This window comes from Leucopleurus acutus (genome assembly GCF_964270905.1).
Source record: "Leucopleurus acutus genome assembly, chromosome: 11".
NCBI lineage: Eukaryota > Metazoa > Chordata > Mammalia > Artiodactyla > Delphinidae > Leucopleurus > Leucopleurus acutus.
The window spans coordinates 10,153,415-10,173,701 of NC_139152.1; the positions used below are offsets into that span (position 1 = coordinate 10,153,415).

The 20,287-nt window shown below is 44.4% G+C and overlaps 1 protein-coding gene across 7 annotated transcripts in view; it reads right to left on the reverse strand.

Annotated features, from left to right (window-relative positions):
* DUSP16 (dual specificity phosphatase 16) overlaps positions 1–20,287 on the reverse strand; it is an 85,833-nt gene that overhangs the window by 15,734 nt on the left and 49,812 nt on the right. For all 7 annotated transcript variants that reach the window (XM_082850875.1, XM_082850873.1, XM_082850870.1 and 4 more), the window contains one exon: positions 13,530–13,693. In XM_082850875.1, the coding sequence (XP_082707001.1) occupies positions 13,530–13,693 (164 nt within the window). The remainder of the gene's footprint in view (positions 1–13,529; positions 13,694–20,287) is intronic.

A 20,287-nucleotide genomic window follows, 5' to 3' on the forward strand; every position in this document is an offset into this window, starting at 1 on the left:
AAAGCTTTTAAGTTTAATTAGATCCCATTTATTTATCTTTGTTTTTATTTCCATTACTCTAGGAGACGGCCCGAAAAAGATACTGCTGCGATTTATGTCAGAGTGTTCTGCCTATGTTTTCCTCTAGGAGTTTTATGGTTTCCAGTCCTACATTTAGGTCTTTAATCCATTTTGAGTTTATTTTGGTATATGTTGTTAGAGAATGTTCTAATTTCATATTTTTACATGCAGCTGTCCAGTATTCCCAGCACCATTTATTGAAGAGACTTCTTCTCCATTGTATATTCTTGCCTCCTTTGTCATAGATTGACCATAAGTGTGTGGGTTTATCTCTGCGCTTTCTATCCCATTCTGTTGATCCGTGTGTCTGTTTTCGTTCCCAGTACCTTACTGTTTTGATCACTGTAGATGTGTAGTATAGTCTGAAGTCAGGGATACTTATTCCTCCAGCTCCGTTCTTCCTTCTCAAGATTGTCTTGGCTATTCGGGGTCTTTGTGTTTCCATACATACAAATTAAAAAAATTTTTTGTTCTAGTTCTGTGAAAAATGCCATTGATAATTTGATAGGAATTGTACTGAATGTGTAGATTGCCTTGGGTAGTATGGTCTTTTAACAATACTGATTTTTCCAATCCAAGAACATATATATATCTTTCCATCATGTTGTGTTCAATTTCTTTCACCAGTGTCTTACAGTTTTCAGAGTACAGGTCTTTTGCCTTCTTAGGTACATTTATTCCTAGGTATTTTATTCTTTTTGATGTGATGGTAAATGGGACTGTTTCCTTAATTTCTCTTTATGATATTTTGTTAGTGTATAGAAATGCAACATATTTCTGTATATTAATTTCATATCCAGCAACCTTACTAAATTCACGGATGAGCTCTAGTAGTTTTCTGGTAGCGTCTCTAGGATCTTCTATGTATAGTAGCATGTCATCTGCAAACAGTGACAGTTTTACTTCTTTTCCAATTTGGATTCTTTTTATTTCTTTTTCTTCTCTGATTTCTGTGGCTAGGACTTCCAAAACTATGTTGAATAAAAATGGCAACAGTGGGCATCCTTGTCTTGTTCCTGATCTTAGAGGAAATGCTTTTAGCTTTTCACCATTGAGTATGATCTTAGCTGTGGGTTTACTGTATATGGCCTTAATTATGTTGAGGTACGTTCCCTCTATGCCCACTTTCAGAAGAGGTTTTTTAATTTATTATTATAAATGGATGTTGAATTTTATCAAAAGCTTTTTCTGCATCTACTAAGATAATCATATGATTTTTACTCTTCAATTTGTTAATGTGGTACATATCACGCTGACAGACCTGTGGATACTGAAAAGTCCTTGAGTCCTTGGGATACTTGATCATGATGCATGATGCTTTTCATGTATTGCTGGAGTCGATTTGCTAGTATTTTGTTGAGGATTTTTGCATCTATGTTCATCAGTGATATTGGCCTGTAATTTTTTCTTTTTTTTGTGATATCTTTGTCTGGTTTGGGTATCAGGGTGATGGTAGCCTCATAGAATGAGTTCAGAAGTGATCCCTCCTCTGCAATTTTTTGGAATAGTTTCAGAAGGATAGGTGTTAAGTCTTCTCTAAATGTTTGGTAGAATTCACCTGTGAAGCTATCTGGCCTGGACTTTTGCTTGTTGGGAGTTTTAAAATCACTGATCCAATTTCAGTACTGGTAATTGGTCTGTTCATATTTTCTGTTTCTTCCTAGTTCAGTCTTGGGAGGTTGTATTTGTATCTTTCTAACAATTTGTCCATTTCTTCTAGGTTGTCTACTTTATTGGCATATAGTTGCTCACAGTGGTCTCCTATGATCCTTTGTATTTCTGTGGTGTAGACTGTAACTTCCTTGTCACTTCTGATTTTACTGATTTGGGCCCTCTCCCTTTTTTCCTTGATGAGTCTGGCTAAACGTTTATCAATTTTGCTTATCTTTTCAAAGAACCAGCTTTTAGTTTCATTGATCTTTTCTATTGTTTTTTTAGTCTCTATTTCATTTATTTCCGCTCTGATTTCTTTCATTCTACTAACTTTGGGCTTTGTTGGTTCTTCTTTCTCTAGTTGCTTTAGGCATAAGGTTTAGGTTGTTTATTTGAGATTTTTCTCGTTTCCTGAGGTAAATTTGTGTTACCATAAACTTCCCTCTTAGAACTGCTTTTGTTGCATCCTGTAGGTTTTGGATCGTCGTGTTTTCAGTTTCATTTGTCTCAAGGTATTTTCTGATTTCCTCTTTGATTTCTTCAGTTATCCACTGGTTGTTCAGTAGCATATTGTTTAGCCTCCACGTGTTTGTGCTTTTTGCAGTTTTCTCCCTGTAGTTGATTTCTAGCCTCATAGCGTTGTGGTCGGAAAAGATGCCTGATATGATTTCAGTTTTCTTAAATTTATTGAGGCTTTAAAGCAGAATTTTTTAAGGGCAAAATAGGCTGTTTAAAAGATCACACATCACTAATATAGTCAACTCTCTATTATCTTCATTACTAGAGAGAGAAGTGGAACAAAGAACAGAAAATAAAACCACGACAGTTTACTATGACTTGCCCCTCCTGGGCAACTATGTCAATTTATTATGACCATGTTAGATGTAATCCCCAAAATGCATGAATAAGTGCATTGATTTACAAGATTTGGGAGTATGCTAGAATACTTTTGTTTGTTTGTTTTGTTTATTTTGTGCTATGACTTCAGAATATATGCACACACAATGAGAACATTTTCTTCCCAAACTGAACATGCCGGTTGTTCTCTAAGATACAGTCCTAGGCCATCTTCTGGCTGTAAATACTCTCTCTGAAGGCTGACTCTGTTTCCGTAGTTTCTTTTTGTTTTTTTTTTTTTTGTTTTTTTTTTTTTGCGGTACGCGGGCCTCTCACTGCCGTGGCCTCTCCCATTGCGGAGCACAGGCTCCGGACGCGCAGGCTCAGCGGCCATGGCTCACGGGCCCAGCCGCTCCGCGGCATGTGGGATCTTCCCAGACGTGGGCACGAACCCGTGTCCCCTGCATCGGCAGGCGGACTCTCAACCACTGCGCCACCAGGGAAGCCCCCTCCGTAGTTTTAATTATCACCTCTACATGCTGATGACTCTTAAATAAATACACACACACACACACACACACACACACACACACACACACACGCCCTCTTTAATTTCTGACGTCATTTCCAGCCGCTTCCGGGTATCTCTATTTGGATGTTCCTCAGGACCTTCAAACTCAAAATGTCAGAAACACAGCACATTCTCTTTCTCCCTTCTCTGCCTCAAATTCTTGTTTCCTCTCTGTAATCCAAAACCGGTTTTTGGTAATAACATCCACCCAGACACTTGAGCTAGAAAATGGGATCGTTTCATCCTGTTTTTCTTCCTCACCACCCCCATCCTAATGTTGCCAAACCCTCCTGGTATCACCCCTCCCGTCCACCCTTTCTCTCTATTCCGTCGCTGCTCAGGGGTCCGCCCTCACCATGGCAGCAAAAGAGCCAACAGGGAGCTCTTGAAGTTTGCGGTGTTTTCCCCTCCAAACAACAACTGGAGTGATCTTTCTTGTAATTAAACGCGAGCTGCGTGCTTTCTCCACACTTAGTTTCATCATGTCTCACTGCCTGCTCCTGTTCCGCACCATCGCCAAATCCCCATCACAGCGCAGCCCCCTTCCCCGATGCTGCTCGCACCGTTTCTGAGCTCAGCAGGCCCGGTTCCTCTTCCTGATGACTCTTGCACTTTTCTACTTTAAGTTAACCTTACTATGAAGCCCTCCTACTGGTGCACAATTAACCATTCTGTTCTCTGCCCGTCCGAAGCACTTTGGACGTGCTATTAGCAAGGCACCGAGCACATGAGCAGACTCCCTCGCCTCTCCTATTAAGCAGTGAAGTAGTGAGGTCTTGGCCGGATGCTTGCCTGTCCTTCTCCCTTCGGCACCTGGTACATAGCTGCACTCGGTACGTGTTTGTTCAGCTAACATCCCGTCCACCATCTTCCAGGCAAGCCTATACAACCCACTTCATTTAGTCATCCATTGCTGCCTCTCAGGAAATGTCCCTGGCCTGAAATCATTCTCTTCGGAGCAACCCTGGTCACGTCTTCCTTTTCTTGGAATGCTACCTCCTCTACAGATCTGTTCCAACTCCAACTCCCCGAAGGACGGTTGGTCATTTTCTCCCTATTTTAGCCTCCTGCCAACGCGCTCATCCCTTCATTTACCACATTCAGCGCAATAAATATACTGTTTTACAGAAAAGGTAGACTGAGTAAATCCAGATCAGGTGTGCGGCCCTCTCGGCTATCAGATGACAGAGTCAAGAAACAGCTTGTGGAGCTGGGCGAGCTTCTTAGAGTGACTGACCCTCGCCTTCCGAAGGTCTCGTAGGCTCCCGTTAGATCTCAGTGGTGTTTACAACTTTTAAACGTCTGTACACGAGCGAAGGTCACACTGTTTTCTACCACTGTCTGATCACCACAGCGTTTCCCACGCAAGAACGGCAGCATTACTGGAGATAAAAGTCTTTCATGCCTCTCTCATGAACGCTCCTTAAAGAAAGGAACCTTTTTACATTTCCATCTCCTTTCCATCAACAGTGTGACCGAGATTTATTAAATTAAAAGTAGTACGATAATAAAGACACAGGAGTTTCTGAGGAGAGAGGCTGACACGGGCAGCGTTACCTACTCTACACAAAAGACCACAGGCGATGCTCACAAATGACAACACTAACGTGAGACAAGTCAGTAGTGAGCATCAAATGTGATTTCCCCACACAAAGTCTAGAACAATGTACACTTCTGACAATTAGCCTAATAGTCTACATTCTGTAGAAATGACCACTTAAACCTAAATTCAATAAAAAATGTGTTGGGCACCTTTGCTACAGGTGCTATGTTATATTAACAATATACTACTATGGTACACATTAATAAACAACATCTAACGTTTACCGAGTGCCTACTGTGTACCTGGGACTGTGCTAAGCCTTCAAATGGACCGTCTCATTTAATCCTCACAACCACCCTTTGAGACGGATACTATTCTTCTTCTCATTTTTAAAATGAGGAAACTGAGGCTTAGAGAGTTCATGGAATGTTTCCAAAGTTATACAGCTAACAAGCGGTCCAGAGTAGAAATCCAAATCCAAGCATATTCTCATCTCCAGAATCCGTCCTCTTAACTGCCATTCTCTACTGAAGTTCTTTTTAAAGCAAATTAGATGGAGCAATAAGGTAACTAGCCTACAGACAGACTTTCTTTTTAACCAAATGAAGTAACAGAATATGAAGTTTTAATTGCATCCTTTTTCACCCTTTTTAACTGTAACCAGTTAGGAAATAAAGGAGCACCCCTCTGGGCATGGACGCAACTCAGGACACTTGATGGCTACTGGAGGAGACTAATCAGTCCTGTTTTACCTCTTTCTTCCCTGATTGTCACCTCAGTTGCAGCCACGGGCATCACAGCGTGGCCCTGCTGCCGTGTTCACACTGGCATCTGCTGCTCCCGGCTGAGGCCTGGCTGCCCACGTGCACGTCCCCCAGCCTCACGCCACTGCTGCCACGTGCCCAATGGTCATGGCCCGATGGAAAGGAAACACGAAAAAGGGGCAGTTCTGACCTCATGTAAGAAACATCAGTCATCCAAGCCTACAACGCTGTTTATGTCTCAACAATATTCTCCACATATGAAACGGTGTGCCATGAAGAGAGGCACTTAAGTAGTAGCTTTATTTTAGATAACTGATGTAAGGGGGGAGGGGACATTAATGTGTTGAAATGGAGTGATAATAAAATAATTTAACCACAAAATGAAATGAGAAAAAAATGCTAGTTATACATCAGTGGAAGAAATGAGTTGAAAGAGGAAACCGTTAAAAATGTTACATATATACGTAAAACATTTTAACTCAAAACAAGTAAATGTACATTAATTCACTAATTTCTTGGTTTTTTTTTAAAAAATAGGTTAGCTGACTGGAGTTCTTAAGAAAATCACAACCAAATGCATCTGCCACTTATACTTTCCATTCTTCAAAGAGCAAGAACTAGTAAAGCAGTAACTCAGGACAGAATCTTCTAGATTATGACTGTCCCCTAAATAGTCTACGGCTGCCTTCCCCTGCCTAGTAAGACAGAAAAAAACGTAGAGCAATCAGTCTTTCCTGAATCTTTTTTTTTTTTTAACATTTATTTATTTATTTGGTTGCACTGGGTCTTAGTTGCGGCAGGCGGGCTCCTTAGTTGCAGCTTGTGGGCTCCTTAATCGTGGCTCGCCGGCTTCACAGTTGAGGCACATGGGCCCCGTAGTTGTGGCGGCATGCATGCGGGATCTAGTTCCCTGACCAGGGATCAAACCCCAGCCCCCTGCACTGGGAGTGCGGAGTCCCAACCACTGCGCCACCAGGGAAGTCCCTTTCCCGAATCTTTTGAAACCATTTAGCTTAGGTCACAGAAAAACAACTCTCTTTCCTCATTCATATTTCATCCGTGTATGCAATATTTTAACTAACGTACATCGTTATGATAGCAAGTACATTGGCCTAAACAGGTCCGAGAACAAACACAATTGCGTCCTGGTGAGTAAACTGTTCAAATGGGGTTAGTAGCCCTGCGACGGCCCGGCGCCCACTGCTGCCAGGAGACAGGCGCCCACCTGCCGAGGGCGGCAGAGCAGAGGGGTGGGCGGGGGCTGCAGTCAGCTAAGGCGTCACGTGACTGTCACGTGACCGTTCTGTTCCCTTCTCTCCTGATGATGTTCACGGCCGGGCATGTAAGTGGCCGAGAGGGCATCTCATGTCAATGCTCCTGACAGCAAGAACTGGGATGGAACCACGAGTATGAAGAACGGGTTTGTTTTATAGAATCATGACCGCTTTTACTCAGCGATGGAGGTCTGTGACTTCCTACCCCATTTTAAGGCACTTACGTAATTCATTCAGCATTGATTCAGTGTTGTGTAAAGCGTACGCAACTCAGTATGGCTCTGTCCCGTCACTAAACACCGTAATGCTTAGGCTCCCAGAGAGCCGCCACGCTGTTGCATATCTGGCTCAACTTTGTGCTCAGTCGGCTAACACGTGCTTCCTACTGATAACGTAACCTTTCTTCTCCGGCCTTCAAATATCCTTCCGACACCGTGGCCTCTGGGTTCTCTGAGCGCCTCACCTTGAGCACTCCCTCCCGAGGCCCGGTCCGGTCTCTGCCATTACCAGTAACCATAACCTCACACAACGCGCTGCAGGACGCCGCCTCCTTCCTTCCAGCTTACTGCCTTCCACCACCACTCCTGGCGTCCCTCGATCCCCCCAGGACCTCATTCAGCCTCCTCTCTGTCCTTCACCCTCATGACGTCTGTCCTTGCTTCCTGGCCCAGCTTAAATTCTGTGGCCAGTCACTACACAGTTGAGCCTTGAACAACTCAGGTTTAAACTGTGCGGGTCCCCTTATACATGCGTGCTTTTCAACAGTAAACACTACAGTATTACAGGGTCCACAGCTGGTTGAATCTGAGGTTGCAGAGGCCCTGCGGAGGGGGAGGGCCGACCATAAACGATACGAGGATTAACCCCCTCACTGTTCGAGGGTCACCTGGAATCCCTCCCTCGCTTTCACCCTCAATGACTGGGTCCCTCCGTCACCTCTTCACACTCACGTGGCAAGATCACAGCCCTGGATGAACCTGGCTCGCCACCGAGTCTGAATCTGCACGCAGGCAGCTGAACGTGGCCCGAGAAGAACACTCAGCAGCGCTGCTGCCGGGCCCCCTTCCAGCCACGCTCCCCAGCGGGCACTCCATGCCCCTGGTCTTCACCTGGCCTCTAGCCTGGATGCCATTCCAGCCCTTCCCCGTTCTTTTCCAACCCTCCATATGTCCTCCCTCACCCTCTCTCTCTGCTCATGGAGAAAACAGGAACAGTCAGAAGGAAGTTTTGATAAACTTCTACCACCACTTCCCTTTCTGCCAGCACACGTGCCTCTCAACCCTCCTTCCTCCTGTTACTGTGGGTGAACTCAGTGTGCAGGACAAGCACACGGGCACCAGTCCCAGAAAACTGGGAGCCCGGCTCAGCACGTGACTGTCCGCTACCTGAGTGACCTTGGAGGGGCTACCTGGCCTCCCTCAGCTTTAGTTTCCTTACCTGAAAACAGGGCTAACGATCTCTATTTTGTAAAGCTGTTATCAGGATAAAGTGGCACATAACATACAAGAAGTTTCAATAAACGTTAGTTCCCTTACTTTACCTTATTTTTAAAATAATAGTTTGTGGGAATGTGAACTGGTACAGCCACTATGGAAAACAGTGTGGCGGTCCCTCAAAAAATTAAAAATAGCGCTGCCATCTGATCCATCAATTCCACTGCTGGGTATTTATCCGAAGGAAACAAAAACGCTATCTCCAAAAGACACACGCACCCCCTTGTGCACTGCAGCACTATTTACAAAAGTCGAGACATGGAAACAACCTAAGTGCCCACTGACAGATGAATGGATAAGGACGACGTGGTCTTATGTATACAATGGAATATTACTCAGCCTTAGAAAAGAAGGAAATCTTGCCATTGGCGGCAGCAAGGATGAACCTTGAAGGCATTATGCTAAGCGAACTAAGTCAGACAGAGAAGGACAAATACTGTGTGATCTCACCTACATGTGGAATCTAAAAAACAAACAGAAACTGAATTCATAGGTACAGAGAACAGATTGGTGGCTGCCAGAGGTGGTGGAGGGGAGGGGTAAAGGTGGTCGAAAGGTACAAACTTCCAGTCACGAAACAAGGAAGTCATGGAGATGTAATGTACAGCATGCCGGCTATAGATAATAATAGTGTATTGCATATTTAAAGGGGCTGAGAAATCTTAAAAGTTCTCATCATAAGAAAAAAAAAGGAGTAGCTATGTATGGCGGTAGATGTTAACTTAGATTTATTGTGATCATTTAGCAATATATACAAATATTGAATGTTGGATATAATGTTACTTAAAACTAATATACTTGAAATATGTTATATGTCAATTATATAATGACGTATAACATATACGTCATTATATATAATGTTATACGTCAATTATATCTCAATTAAAAATAACTTATAAATCACATGGTATATAAATTATATCTCAGTAAAGTTGTTGCCCACCCCCCAGCCTGTAATGTATATCTTTCACTAATTCAAACTGTCCTTTCTCCTAATTGGCCTCAAGTAGGGAAATTACACTGAATGTAGCAGGCTGGGTATAAAAAAGGGTTCAGCTGTAAAGTAGAAGAGACTACCCCCTAAGAAATTAAAAAATAGACTCTGGTTTCAAAACACAATCAAGAAAGTGTTCGAAAATAATTTTTGTGAGTCAAAAAATAAATCTTAATTTTACTGCTATGATTTGCATTCACTTTTTTTCCCCCTTTGTTTCCTTCTCCTAAACCATGAAACAACTTTGCCCTGTAGCTGGACTAATTTCTAAATATGGGCTCTACACTCTGTTGATACAGACTGTGCAGTAATATATGGAATACAGCTTTAATACAACTGCTCTGTTTGGTCAGGTTGCCCGTGTTCATTTAGGCTGAGGACGGAGGTCCCGTTAAATCACACAGGCACTGCAAACGTAGATAAAGGAGTTGTAGTTTTTCTTTCTGAAGTCAATTTAATGAGTGAGTTTGCATTTGCCACTCCCCTTGCCTTCAGAATTGACCTACTTCCTCCAGCCAGCCCTCCTCAGCCAGCCACGCCCGATGTACCCCCCACTCACCCCAGACCCTTGTACACGCTACCCGGTGGTGACAATAACAGTGTCCCTATAAACCAGGAACTGCTCTTGGTGCCTGGCGTAAGGCCACGTCACAGGAGCCTCACAAGAACACTAGGGGGCAGGAATCATTTCAGGTTGCAGGTGAAGAAGCAGATTCGGGGCACGTGGCTCCGGCCGGTGAGGCGAAGACCTGGCACGCGAATCCTCCCGGTCCGGAGCCGGCTCTCGCTCCTGCCTGAATCACCTTGTTTGCGAATTACCGTCTCAGGAACAGGTCTTGTCTAACCAACCTGCACTCTGGATGGCGTTCCACACACCGTGGACCCTGAATAAATACTTTCACTGATCATTTTGAAGACATGAGCCTTTGTCTTCCTAGATCACAGAGAAACCCTGAAAGCAGTATTTGGCTATATGGTGTCCAGGCTACAGCCTAACTCTCGTACGAAAACACCAGAGAAAGTGGCAGTAGTCCTGGTGACGGGCAGAACAGCAAGGCAGCCCAGGAAAGCCAACTGTGCGTGTTAGAAGACTGAAATAAGAAGCTACCCCCAAAAAGCTGACTGCACCCTGTTTAAAATGGGGAAAGCGCGGGCACGGCAGCTTTAGGGAAGAAGCCGAAGAGGTCCCGGCTCAGGAACGACTCGCAGTAGGGAATCCCATCGTACATCCCGTGTGTAAGTGGGAAACAAAAGTCCATTTGAAATGTTAACTGGTCAAGGAGAAAAAAACATCAGGAACTTCTGTCTGTCCCATTATAACTAGAGATTCTGGTTCAAGTCCCACTCAGTCAGATGTGAACTGTGGGCACCAGCAAACTGCTTTAGTGTAACCGCTGTACAACTCCAGTTCAAAGACCAGAGGAGGACAGATTGTGGGAAACAAAGTACAGACGCGAGGGGAAAGGAAGTGTGTTCTTTTTGCTACCAGTGCCTTCTTACAGTCTTTTACAGAAGAGCTATGTCTTTGAGACCTAAGTAAAAACAATCACATGCTGAGAGTATTGACCTGCACCGTCTGATCTGTGGAAGCACAGGCACATGTGGCACGTCCACAGTGAGAGGTGCAGAGTCCATAAGACACACACCAGATTTCAAAGACCTAGTACCAAAAACTGTAAAGTGCCAATATTTTTTTATATTGATTGCATGTTGAAATGGTAATATTCTAGACATATGGTGATGAATGTCATTAAAATTAATTTCACTTGGGTTTTTTTTTTAACTTTTTAAATAAGGCTATCAGAACATTCTAGATTATATATGTGGCTTGCATGATACTTCTGTGGGATGGTGCTGGTATAGAACACGCTGTAGACAAAGCAGGAGGAAACGAATCTCAGCTGTGATTCAGCAGACTGTTAAGACTTGTCAGTCCTTCGTGACAGCCTGTTACAGAGATTTCAATTTCCAGACGATGAGGATTTCTGGTGTTCTACAAACACAGGACTTAGAGCCAGAGTAGTTTGGGTTTGAGGAGGTCTCTGTCACTCACTAGCTTTGAGGTCAATGACTTTCTAGCCACAAAATCTTGGGTAAGTAAGTGACATAACTCAGAGCCAACCTACCTCCAAATCCTATTATGAGGGTTAAATGCAGTGACATAAAGAGCCTAGCATTCTAAATGATAAACACTATTATCCTCCCCAGAAATTTTCCGTGACATGCTTTTAACATGTTTTAGTGGCACTTTATTACAAATAAATAAATAAATAGGAAGATGACTAATAAGATTAGTGGTCTTGTGGTGGTGGTTCTTAGAAACTTCTAAGTTTGACTAAAAAGGAACGTACTATCAGGGGAGATTATAAAATCTTCATCTCTGGAGATCTTCCAGAAGAAGAGAGCACATTATTTCTCCTGGGAAGTTTAAACCAGAGAGTGGAGCAGGGAGATGAGTTTATGCTGTTTTCGAAAGAGAGGCACATCCAGTTCTAAAACCCAGCAGCGGGGTGATGTGGTGGAATTTACTTAACATTTCTGGAATTACGATTTCCTCATTATTGAACGAAGGAGGCTGACTAAATGACCTGTAAGATCCCCTCCAGCACTAGGACTCTTCTCAACAGTGAATCGAGAGGTTACGCACATAGAAATTTCTACTCGCCACCTTGAAAGCACTCTTCTCACCACTCCCTAGTCTGCACGTCGGCAGCTCCCAAAGCAGCTTTCTCACGGTCTTCCCCAATGACTCCTTGCTCAACCTGTTTCCCCGTGAGCTTGCATAAACCCATTCTCCCCCTACAACCATCTCCTTTCAAGGCATCTGTGTGCCTATCCTGTTTAGCACACGGACACGTAGAAGCCAATTAAAAACAGAAAACTATCAGCCCCCGGCACACCTCAACTTCAGGTTCCAGTTTAACTGCTCTCACCCTGCAGGCCTCACTTAGCTGTTAACTGACACATTTGTTAAACCTGGAAAAGGTATGCAGCAAAATCAAGGTACCACTGCACTGAATGTCAGAAGTAACAGAAAGGACCTGTCACATAACTCCTTGTAAATCACCTGCCAGTGGCCGGTTAAGTTTTACTGGGGGGGATTCTGAACAGGATCCTCAACTAGGAATTTTATTTCATTTTGTTTTATTTGCTGATCTAAGGATTAAATAAAGCACCTCCGGGTTTGCCCCGGGGTTGCATGTGCCTTTAGGAAATCAATTTTGCTTTCCGTGACATAGTTTGCTTATCTCTCAAAGAGAACTAATAAAATGCACGTGCTCAAAGACATCGTGACCCCACCAGAAAGGCTCAGTGCAAGCATAAGCTATCAAATTTCAAATACCTCACAGAACGAGCAGACATGTTAGCAAAAATGTCCAGGCAAAATTCTGAAGAGGCAGGAGTTTTGAGAACAAAAAAGAAAGAGAGCAAAAAGAATGCCTCCTTGCTGCCCAGTGAGAGGGTGCTTTTGCTCTCCACGTGCTAAAGTAAAGCAAGCCCACCTGGAAGCTTATGTCACGGTCAGCCCGATTCTTTCAGCTCCTCAAGCAGAAATACCCAAAAAGCAGCACTTGCAGATCACCAGCGGTTGAATTAAGATCTTTGATTGCTTTTTCAATTAGAGGTGATGTAAACAAGAGGTTTTAGAGACAAACCACTTTCCAGGCAGTTAGAGCACTGTTTTCTAGCACCACTTGTTAAGAGCATATAAGCAGCGGAGACAGACGGATCTTAGTTCTGCCGCTGTCATGTGTGTACCGTTATATGTAATGGCCTCAAGCAATCAACACGGCTCCTCCGTGGGATACACCTTGTTCAGAACGGCTCACATCCTTTTCATCCAGTTATTTATGGTCCTCCCTCTTCTTTCTCAACCAAACTGCTCCAAGGGGCCTCAGGCGGGGCGCCTGCAGAGCGTCTTCTTAGCGCTGGTCCTCACCATCCTTTTATCCCCCTCCCCGCCCCTCTAGCCAGGAGTCATCGTGAGATCTTCCTCAGTCCAAGCCAACCCGAGTCCCTTTCTAGTTGCTGCAGTAAATAAATACATCTCTATATGTGAAATCGTCTAGGCGGCATGAGCCTTCCTGGGTGTGCCCAACCGCAGGTCTCTTGGACCTGTAAGAACAGCACACTTGACAACGGCTTAGCCTTCCTACAGCGAGCAGAACGTCACAGCAGACGGCACTGGGGAGGATGGTACGGCCGCTGGGCTGCTCACAGGGGAGCTGCACTAAGAACACGGGGTGCGTGTGCCTGAAAGGACAGCCCGCCGGCAGCCCAGCACTTCTCCAGCCGCTGTCAAGAAACCCTGCAATGAAGGTTATGTTCAAAGCACCCACCTTGTTGAGGACATCTCGCTGGCAGCCAAGATAGAGATTGGGCAGAATTCGGGTTGGCCCAATGTTGGCAACAGGTAAGCAAGGCTGAGAAATGCAGGTGGGGACTAGGGTGGATTTTCCTTCACAGAGGCCAGGGAAACAGCGGGAGAACTCGGCAAACCCACCTAAGGACAGACAGGGTACAGTTACGCCGTGCATAAAGATGAAAACCAGCCTTCTGCTAACTACTCAAATACAGTTGTCTGAAAAGAACAATCAGATCCCACAGATGGAAGTGGAGCCCCGTCCACAGCTGCTCGGTCTGGGGTACAACCCAGCACCAGCCCCGGCTTTGCAAGCCCACGAAAGTGACCCCAGGCCCGGAAGGCGCTTAGTGACTCACCGCCTCGCTCTCACTCCCTTCACCTTCACGCATCCTACGTCTTCCCCCTGCTCCCTGTCCTATTTCGTGTGACTTAAAGAGGACTGAAAGCAGCAGATAACCGAGCCAAGACAGATGCAAAATGCGGATACAAAAACACATGAACTGAGGCCAGACGTGACTTCTTCAAAATAAAATGGACAGAGTTAAAAGCTCCTTCTAGAATGAACTTTAAATCTTCCTACTGTATAAGTTTTATATTTCAAAGATACCACATACTCCCCTTACTCTTACAAATATTCTCTATATCAAGGGTCACATAATGACCCCCGATTCCGGGGTCTCCTGTTCACTGGCTGAGCGCTGTGAACAAGGGCCGACAGACCCTAACCGCTCAGGTTACATGGACGCCTCGTGGCAAGATTTCTGGACTCAGAGGAATTCAGTGTTTTTCCAATCCCTTCCTTATAAGGACCTACTCTAGGATCTTCATTAGGTCACAATCTCACTACCTGTTAATGAAGAGAAATCTATTGGCTAAGGAGACACTCTCACCTCCTTTCAGAAAAGATGAACAAGGTCTTCCCTGGGTTTTCCAATCTAAATCCTCCTTGCTATCCAAATCCAGACCCAAGAACTGAATACATTCTGATACGTTTTCAGATGAATCCCTCACTATCCAGACCCTCCCTAGTCACTACATCTAAACCCGGAACCAAAGACATCTGGATTATAGGGAATATGTGTATATTTTTAATACTACTAAATTAAAAAACAATTAAGAAGACAGAGCAGCCTCATTTTTACCTCTTTAATCAAGCCTTAAAAAGGACCCTAGCTGGGACTGACATGTACACACTGCTATGTATAAAATAGATGACTAATGAGAACCTACTGTATAGCACAGGGAACCCTACTCAGTGCTCTGTGGTGACCTAAATGGGAAGGAACTCTCAAAAAGAGTGGACATATGTATACATATGACTGATTCACTTTGCTACACGGCAAGAAACTAACACAACATTGTAAAGCGACTATACTCCAATAAAAAATAAAATAAAATCTTAAAAAGGACCCTAAAATCTCATTAAATATTTATCTCCATCTCCTTGAGCTACATTCCATTAGCCTTTCCTGCGCTTCCAGAAACATATAAAATATGCCCTCAATAACTGCGGAAGTGCAGGGAGTTGACGGGGGCGGTGTCACCCGTTTTTGTCCCCTGTATTATGTTCAACGCAAGCATGACCCTCGGGACTCCTGCGTCCACTGTCTGTGCTCAGCATGGGCGCGCGGCGCAGCAAGCTAGGACAGCAGCAAGTCGGTGACGACAACCGCGCCGCCTGCAAATGCAGGTGTGCCCTAGCCTCCAAGCCGAGCGTCTGCACTGTTTTTACCCTTAAGCAGTTTGCTTATTCAAGTTCTTAAGGTAACCTGACAGAAAGAGCAGGGGGTTCCATTATAGAAACCCCACCTTCCTTTGCGGGACCGACGAGGCCCTGGGGACCTGTACCTGTTCAGCGTTAAGGTTGCATCTCTTGCCCTTTCCAAACGCGCTCTCCAGCCACACAAAACTCACGGTCACCTCACACTTTCGTGCTGTTCTCTCACCACCACCGGCCCGCCCCGTGCACACACGCAGCATACAAACCACACGCACGTGAGCCCCGTGACCGCACAGCAGAGGGAGGGCGGGCAGAGGCCCCCGTACCTGAGTCTGTGTCTTGGCTTCACCACGTTCTAGCTGTTTGGACAAGTGACTTACGCCCTCTGGCTATCAGTTTCCTGTCCGTAAAATGGGAATAAGGATCACACCCGCCTCACAGAGCTGTCAGAGGACTGAACTAGCTAATATGCGTGAGTGCTTTGTGCCCGCGCAGAGGGAGCCCTCCGTGGTACAGTGATCCGACATCGAGTCCCCAGCTGCATCTGGGGGCCCCCCTCCTCCACCCCTGATCTGCAGCTACACCTCGGTAGGATACACCTGAGACAAAGCGAAAACAGTAATGCTTCTAAGGCTGCCTTTCCCAGAGTCTGCTCCAGGGCGCTGGCGTCCTTGCAGGAAGCTGACAGACGGGATATCGGTCCAAAAAGTAACAGAAACACTGCATATCACGTCTCCCTGGGAGACTCACAGCACACGTATTAAAAGCTCTGAAAAAATATCTCTAAGGAAACTAGTTTACTTTCATTTAATTTAAGGGTCCCAAACTTAGTTGACCATGGAATTTCCCCTCCCATTTCCCCCGCTAAAATCTCTTAAAATCTAAGCTGGTGGAACTCACACTCAAGGAAATGCTGTGCTAGGGCTGTCGCAGCTACTGAAATGAAGTAAATTAGAATCCCTACACCTAAAGTATAAGCCACGGCAATCTCAAAACAGGGGTCAGTTAATATTGGCATACGTATGTGCCTGTCACTGTTTAGGATTTATCGTTTTATTTCATTAATGTTTTGTCCTTTTCAGTCTCGACTGCATGATGCAGTTACTTAAGGTGAGTTTTTCCCTCAGAGCAGTTCCTGTAATAATAGGTGTTAAAGAGTCTATACATTATCTGCCTATGTTACACCTACCCAGCGTGATAACTGACGGCCACTATTTTGATTATAATTTAAATTTTAACTTCCATTAACTTTTGTTGTTCTGGTGTTTCTCTGAAGAACTGTTTTCATGTTTTCTCCTATTCTGTTTCCAAAACAGTTCATGGGATGATCTCTCATTTAAATCCAACAAAACGAGAGTCCAGTAAATGTTCTCAGAGAACAGAGAAACCAGGCAATCCAAGGAAACTCCACTTGAATTCCATCTGAAACTTACGTCATCATATTTATAAATAATGTAAGGACTCCCAGAGTTACTGGACATTTACTCTGTGACAAGCGTTGCTCTAAGCACTTTACAAGGGTTTGTTCAGTCTTTACAACTGCCCCATGAGGTAGGTGCTTCGATTACTCCCACTTTACAGATAAGGAAAGAGAGGTTCAGAAAGACGCCGGGTGATAATCAACAGGGCTGGACATGAGCCCGGCTCGAGACTGTACTCTCACTCGCTCTGCTAAGCCGTGTCTCTAAATACCACGGAATTCACTGCAACGCTCTCTAGGATGTGGGGACAGCCTGCTGACATCTCTGGGGTCCTGCCCTCATTTTAGTCTCATTTCACCAGGCTGAAAATGGCCACGGGCCTCTCCCAAACTGATGGAAGAGCCTGCTTCCCCCAAGCCACATGGTTCAAAAACTTCGATGAGGGAGAGAAAAGGGAAGGAGATCTGACCTGACCAGAGAAACAAGAACTCTGTAAGTGTGAGTCACACGAGACCAGTAACAAAGCTGAGGAAGAACTAGCGGGGGATACGAAAAACACGGTCACGGCTGGCTTACGATCACAGTTTGTGAATCGGTGGTGAGACGGTGGCGGCGTCTCGGTGACTTTCGGCCCGTCCTCCACCGAACTACGCTCAGAGGGGACAGATTCTCCAACAATCGTAAACTGAAGGCCGGCCAGCCTGGGCTGTTTGAAGTGCAGCTCTATCATTCATTTTATCCTAAATCGCTTCTAACTTTGGTGGTCCTAACAAGTAAAATGTGAGTGTGGCTCTAGAAAATTCTAAGAAAACAGAAAAAAAAAAAAAAACCACGAGAGAAAGCAGCCACTATTCGGCCTCAAAACAAAACCCCAAAGCCAAACAAAACAGCAATAACACATTATAAAACAAACAGAAACTTTTTTTCTTCCTTACAAATTTTTTCAACTAATCTCTAGCAGCACAAATCCAAACAGCCTTAAAATACTTCACAGATTTTGCGAAATCAGAGCATTCATCTAGAGCTCAGGCTGGCTTGAAATGTCCCAAACCAGGACTCCTGGTAACTTCCACACAACACTACCTCAGCCAAAGGGTACGTTCTCCCTGATCTTTATCTCTGACAATGTTCCACTCTGCTGACATCCTCCTTTATTGACAGTTTTTTCCATTCGCTGACCTTTCATTCATCATTGGACTCCAGTGACCCCAGTTTCATTTCATTAATTAACAACAGATGAGACACTGCCTGACTTACCCGAACCCTCGAGAAACTATCTGTAGCCTCATCAGCAACTCAGTTTTGAAATATGTCTGAAATGTCCCTCTTCCTCTTACAAGAAGACAAGTACAATTCATCTACGTAAACTTTCTGTTACAAATGGCTGACAGACACAGACTCAAGAGTCATCCCTGCCCTTGTCCCAACTCTGCTGTCCCCAGACCCTGAGTTAGATCCTATTATGACAAGAAGACACAACCCCAGTTCATGATCTCCGCTTGTTTACTGTGAAAGCAGCACTGAGAAACTGACACGCTTCTTGAAAAAGTTTAAAAATATTTTTTAAAGTCATTCAAGTATCTGACTCACCGTCCAATCTTGCCAAGTTTCTCCTGTCCCTAGATTTTATGCTGCTTATCATCTAGGAATGGAGAGAACAGAAAGTCGAACAACGCACGTGTGCTTCCCTAAGACAGACCTGAATCTCAGAACGCTGTACCGGCTTTGGCCCCTTGAGCTAGGAGTGTTTGTTTTAAGAGGAAGGAAGACACATATGCAGACACCCTGGCCTGTAGAGAAAGGGGGGTGGGGAGACCAGCGGATAGACATACGGACACCACTGGCCTCTACAGACTTGGATGAACAGGCAGACAAACTGCAATGTCAAAAATCCATATTTCTGTTAGTCTTCCACAAATTTACCTGTAGAATGCATATTTATAAATAAAAACATACATATTACTTTGGACGGAGAAAACACCTGGTACAGCTTAAAGCCATTCATAATTTGTATATCACTTTCTTCTCATTCAGCCAGGAAATACTTCTTCCCTTAAGAGTACCTCCTTCACAATTCAAACCATAAATATAATTTTCTATAAAAGCCAATGTCAACCACCATTCCATTTTCAGAGGCAAAAAAAGTCTGCCATGTAAAATAAAATACATAAAACGATGCCGCTAAACAATTCTAACTGGTCGGTTTTCTCTTCCCTCTGACCCTTGCAGTTATAAATCACAGAGTTGTTTCTTAAAATAAAAGAATATTCACAAAAGTAGCACTTTACTACAGATTAGCAATGTTAATTTTAAGACGCAAATTCTCAAAATGTATCCGTATCCTTTTAGTCAAACCAGAGATAAATGTCAATTCCATGACTCTGAAGACAGTTCCTTGCAGGGAGAAACAGACGGCTGCTCACTTATGCTTCAGTTCAAACGCGGAGCAAGTCCTAAGAGCTTTATCAGCTGACAGAGCTGCCTAAGCTGGGAAGGGGGATTAAAGGTAGCCCCTTCCCATACTGGGGATGAGTTCCATGGCTATGTACAGAAACCTATTTACACAAAGCTCTACTTTATGAAAGATATTTTTCTAAAGTCGTATGCAAATTTAATTTCTGTACATTAAACCATTTTCACAGTTTATATAATTTCAGCTTTTAAATATAGTTCTCATGCAGCTTAACCCTTTTGTAAAACAAAGACCCCCTTTTGGGGACATAAATACGACCCATTCATTTACTTATTCTAGAATGTATGTGAAGGAATTTTTTTTTTTTTTTTTTTTGCAGTACGCGGGCCTCTCACTGTCCTGGCCTCTCCCGTTGCGGAGCACAGGCTCCGGACGCGCAGGCTCAGCGGCCATGGCTCACGGACCCAGCCGCTCTGTGGCATGTGGGATCTTCCCGGACCGGGGCACGAACCCGTGTCCCCTGCTTCGGCAGGCGGACTCTCAACCACTGCGCCACCAGGGAGGCCCTATGTGAAGGATTTAAGTGAAGTATTCCTGCACCTGTAGAGAACAGTTCTCTCCATACTGAAAATAAAATCTGGGCTTTGCTATTACACAAAGGAGACAACCCTAATATTAAACAATGAAATGCTGAAATGTGTATTTTGCAAGTATTTTAATTGCTCTCATGAATAACTATTTTGCACTTTAGTCTGAAGTGACTGATTCAGGCAACTTTACCCTCTAACCATTTAAAAACACACAAGCATGGTCACAGTTCTCCCAGGGTCAGTGGACTGTATACATGGAAAGCTGAAACTACTGACATGAAAGGCAAAGGAAAGGCAACATAATTTTGTACCTCCAAAGAAAGCAAACAAAAATATGTAACTGTACTTTTCCAATGCACATAGGTTGGTCTGGGTGAGCCCAACCACACAGGCTTGATCGATCATTTCCAGGGGGGTAGAGAGCATGGCGCACTTTCCTCAGCAACAGCAGGAGCAATTATGTCCTAGCTAGTCAACTCTCCGCTGAGCAGCACAGAAGAGAAAAATCCCAAATGACGTGGAACGCTCATTTTAAACTCTCATTCCATCTCCTCCATCCACTTGACGGGATGGTGGACAGACATGCAT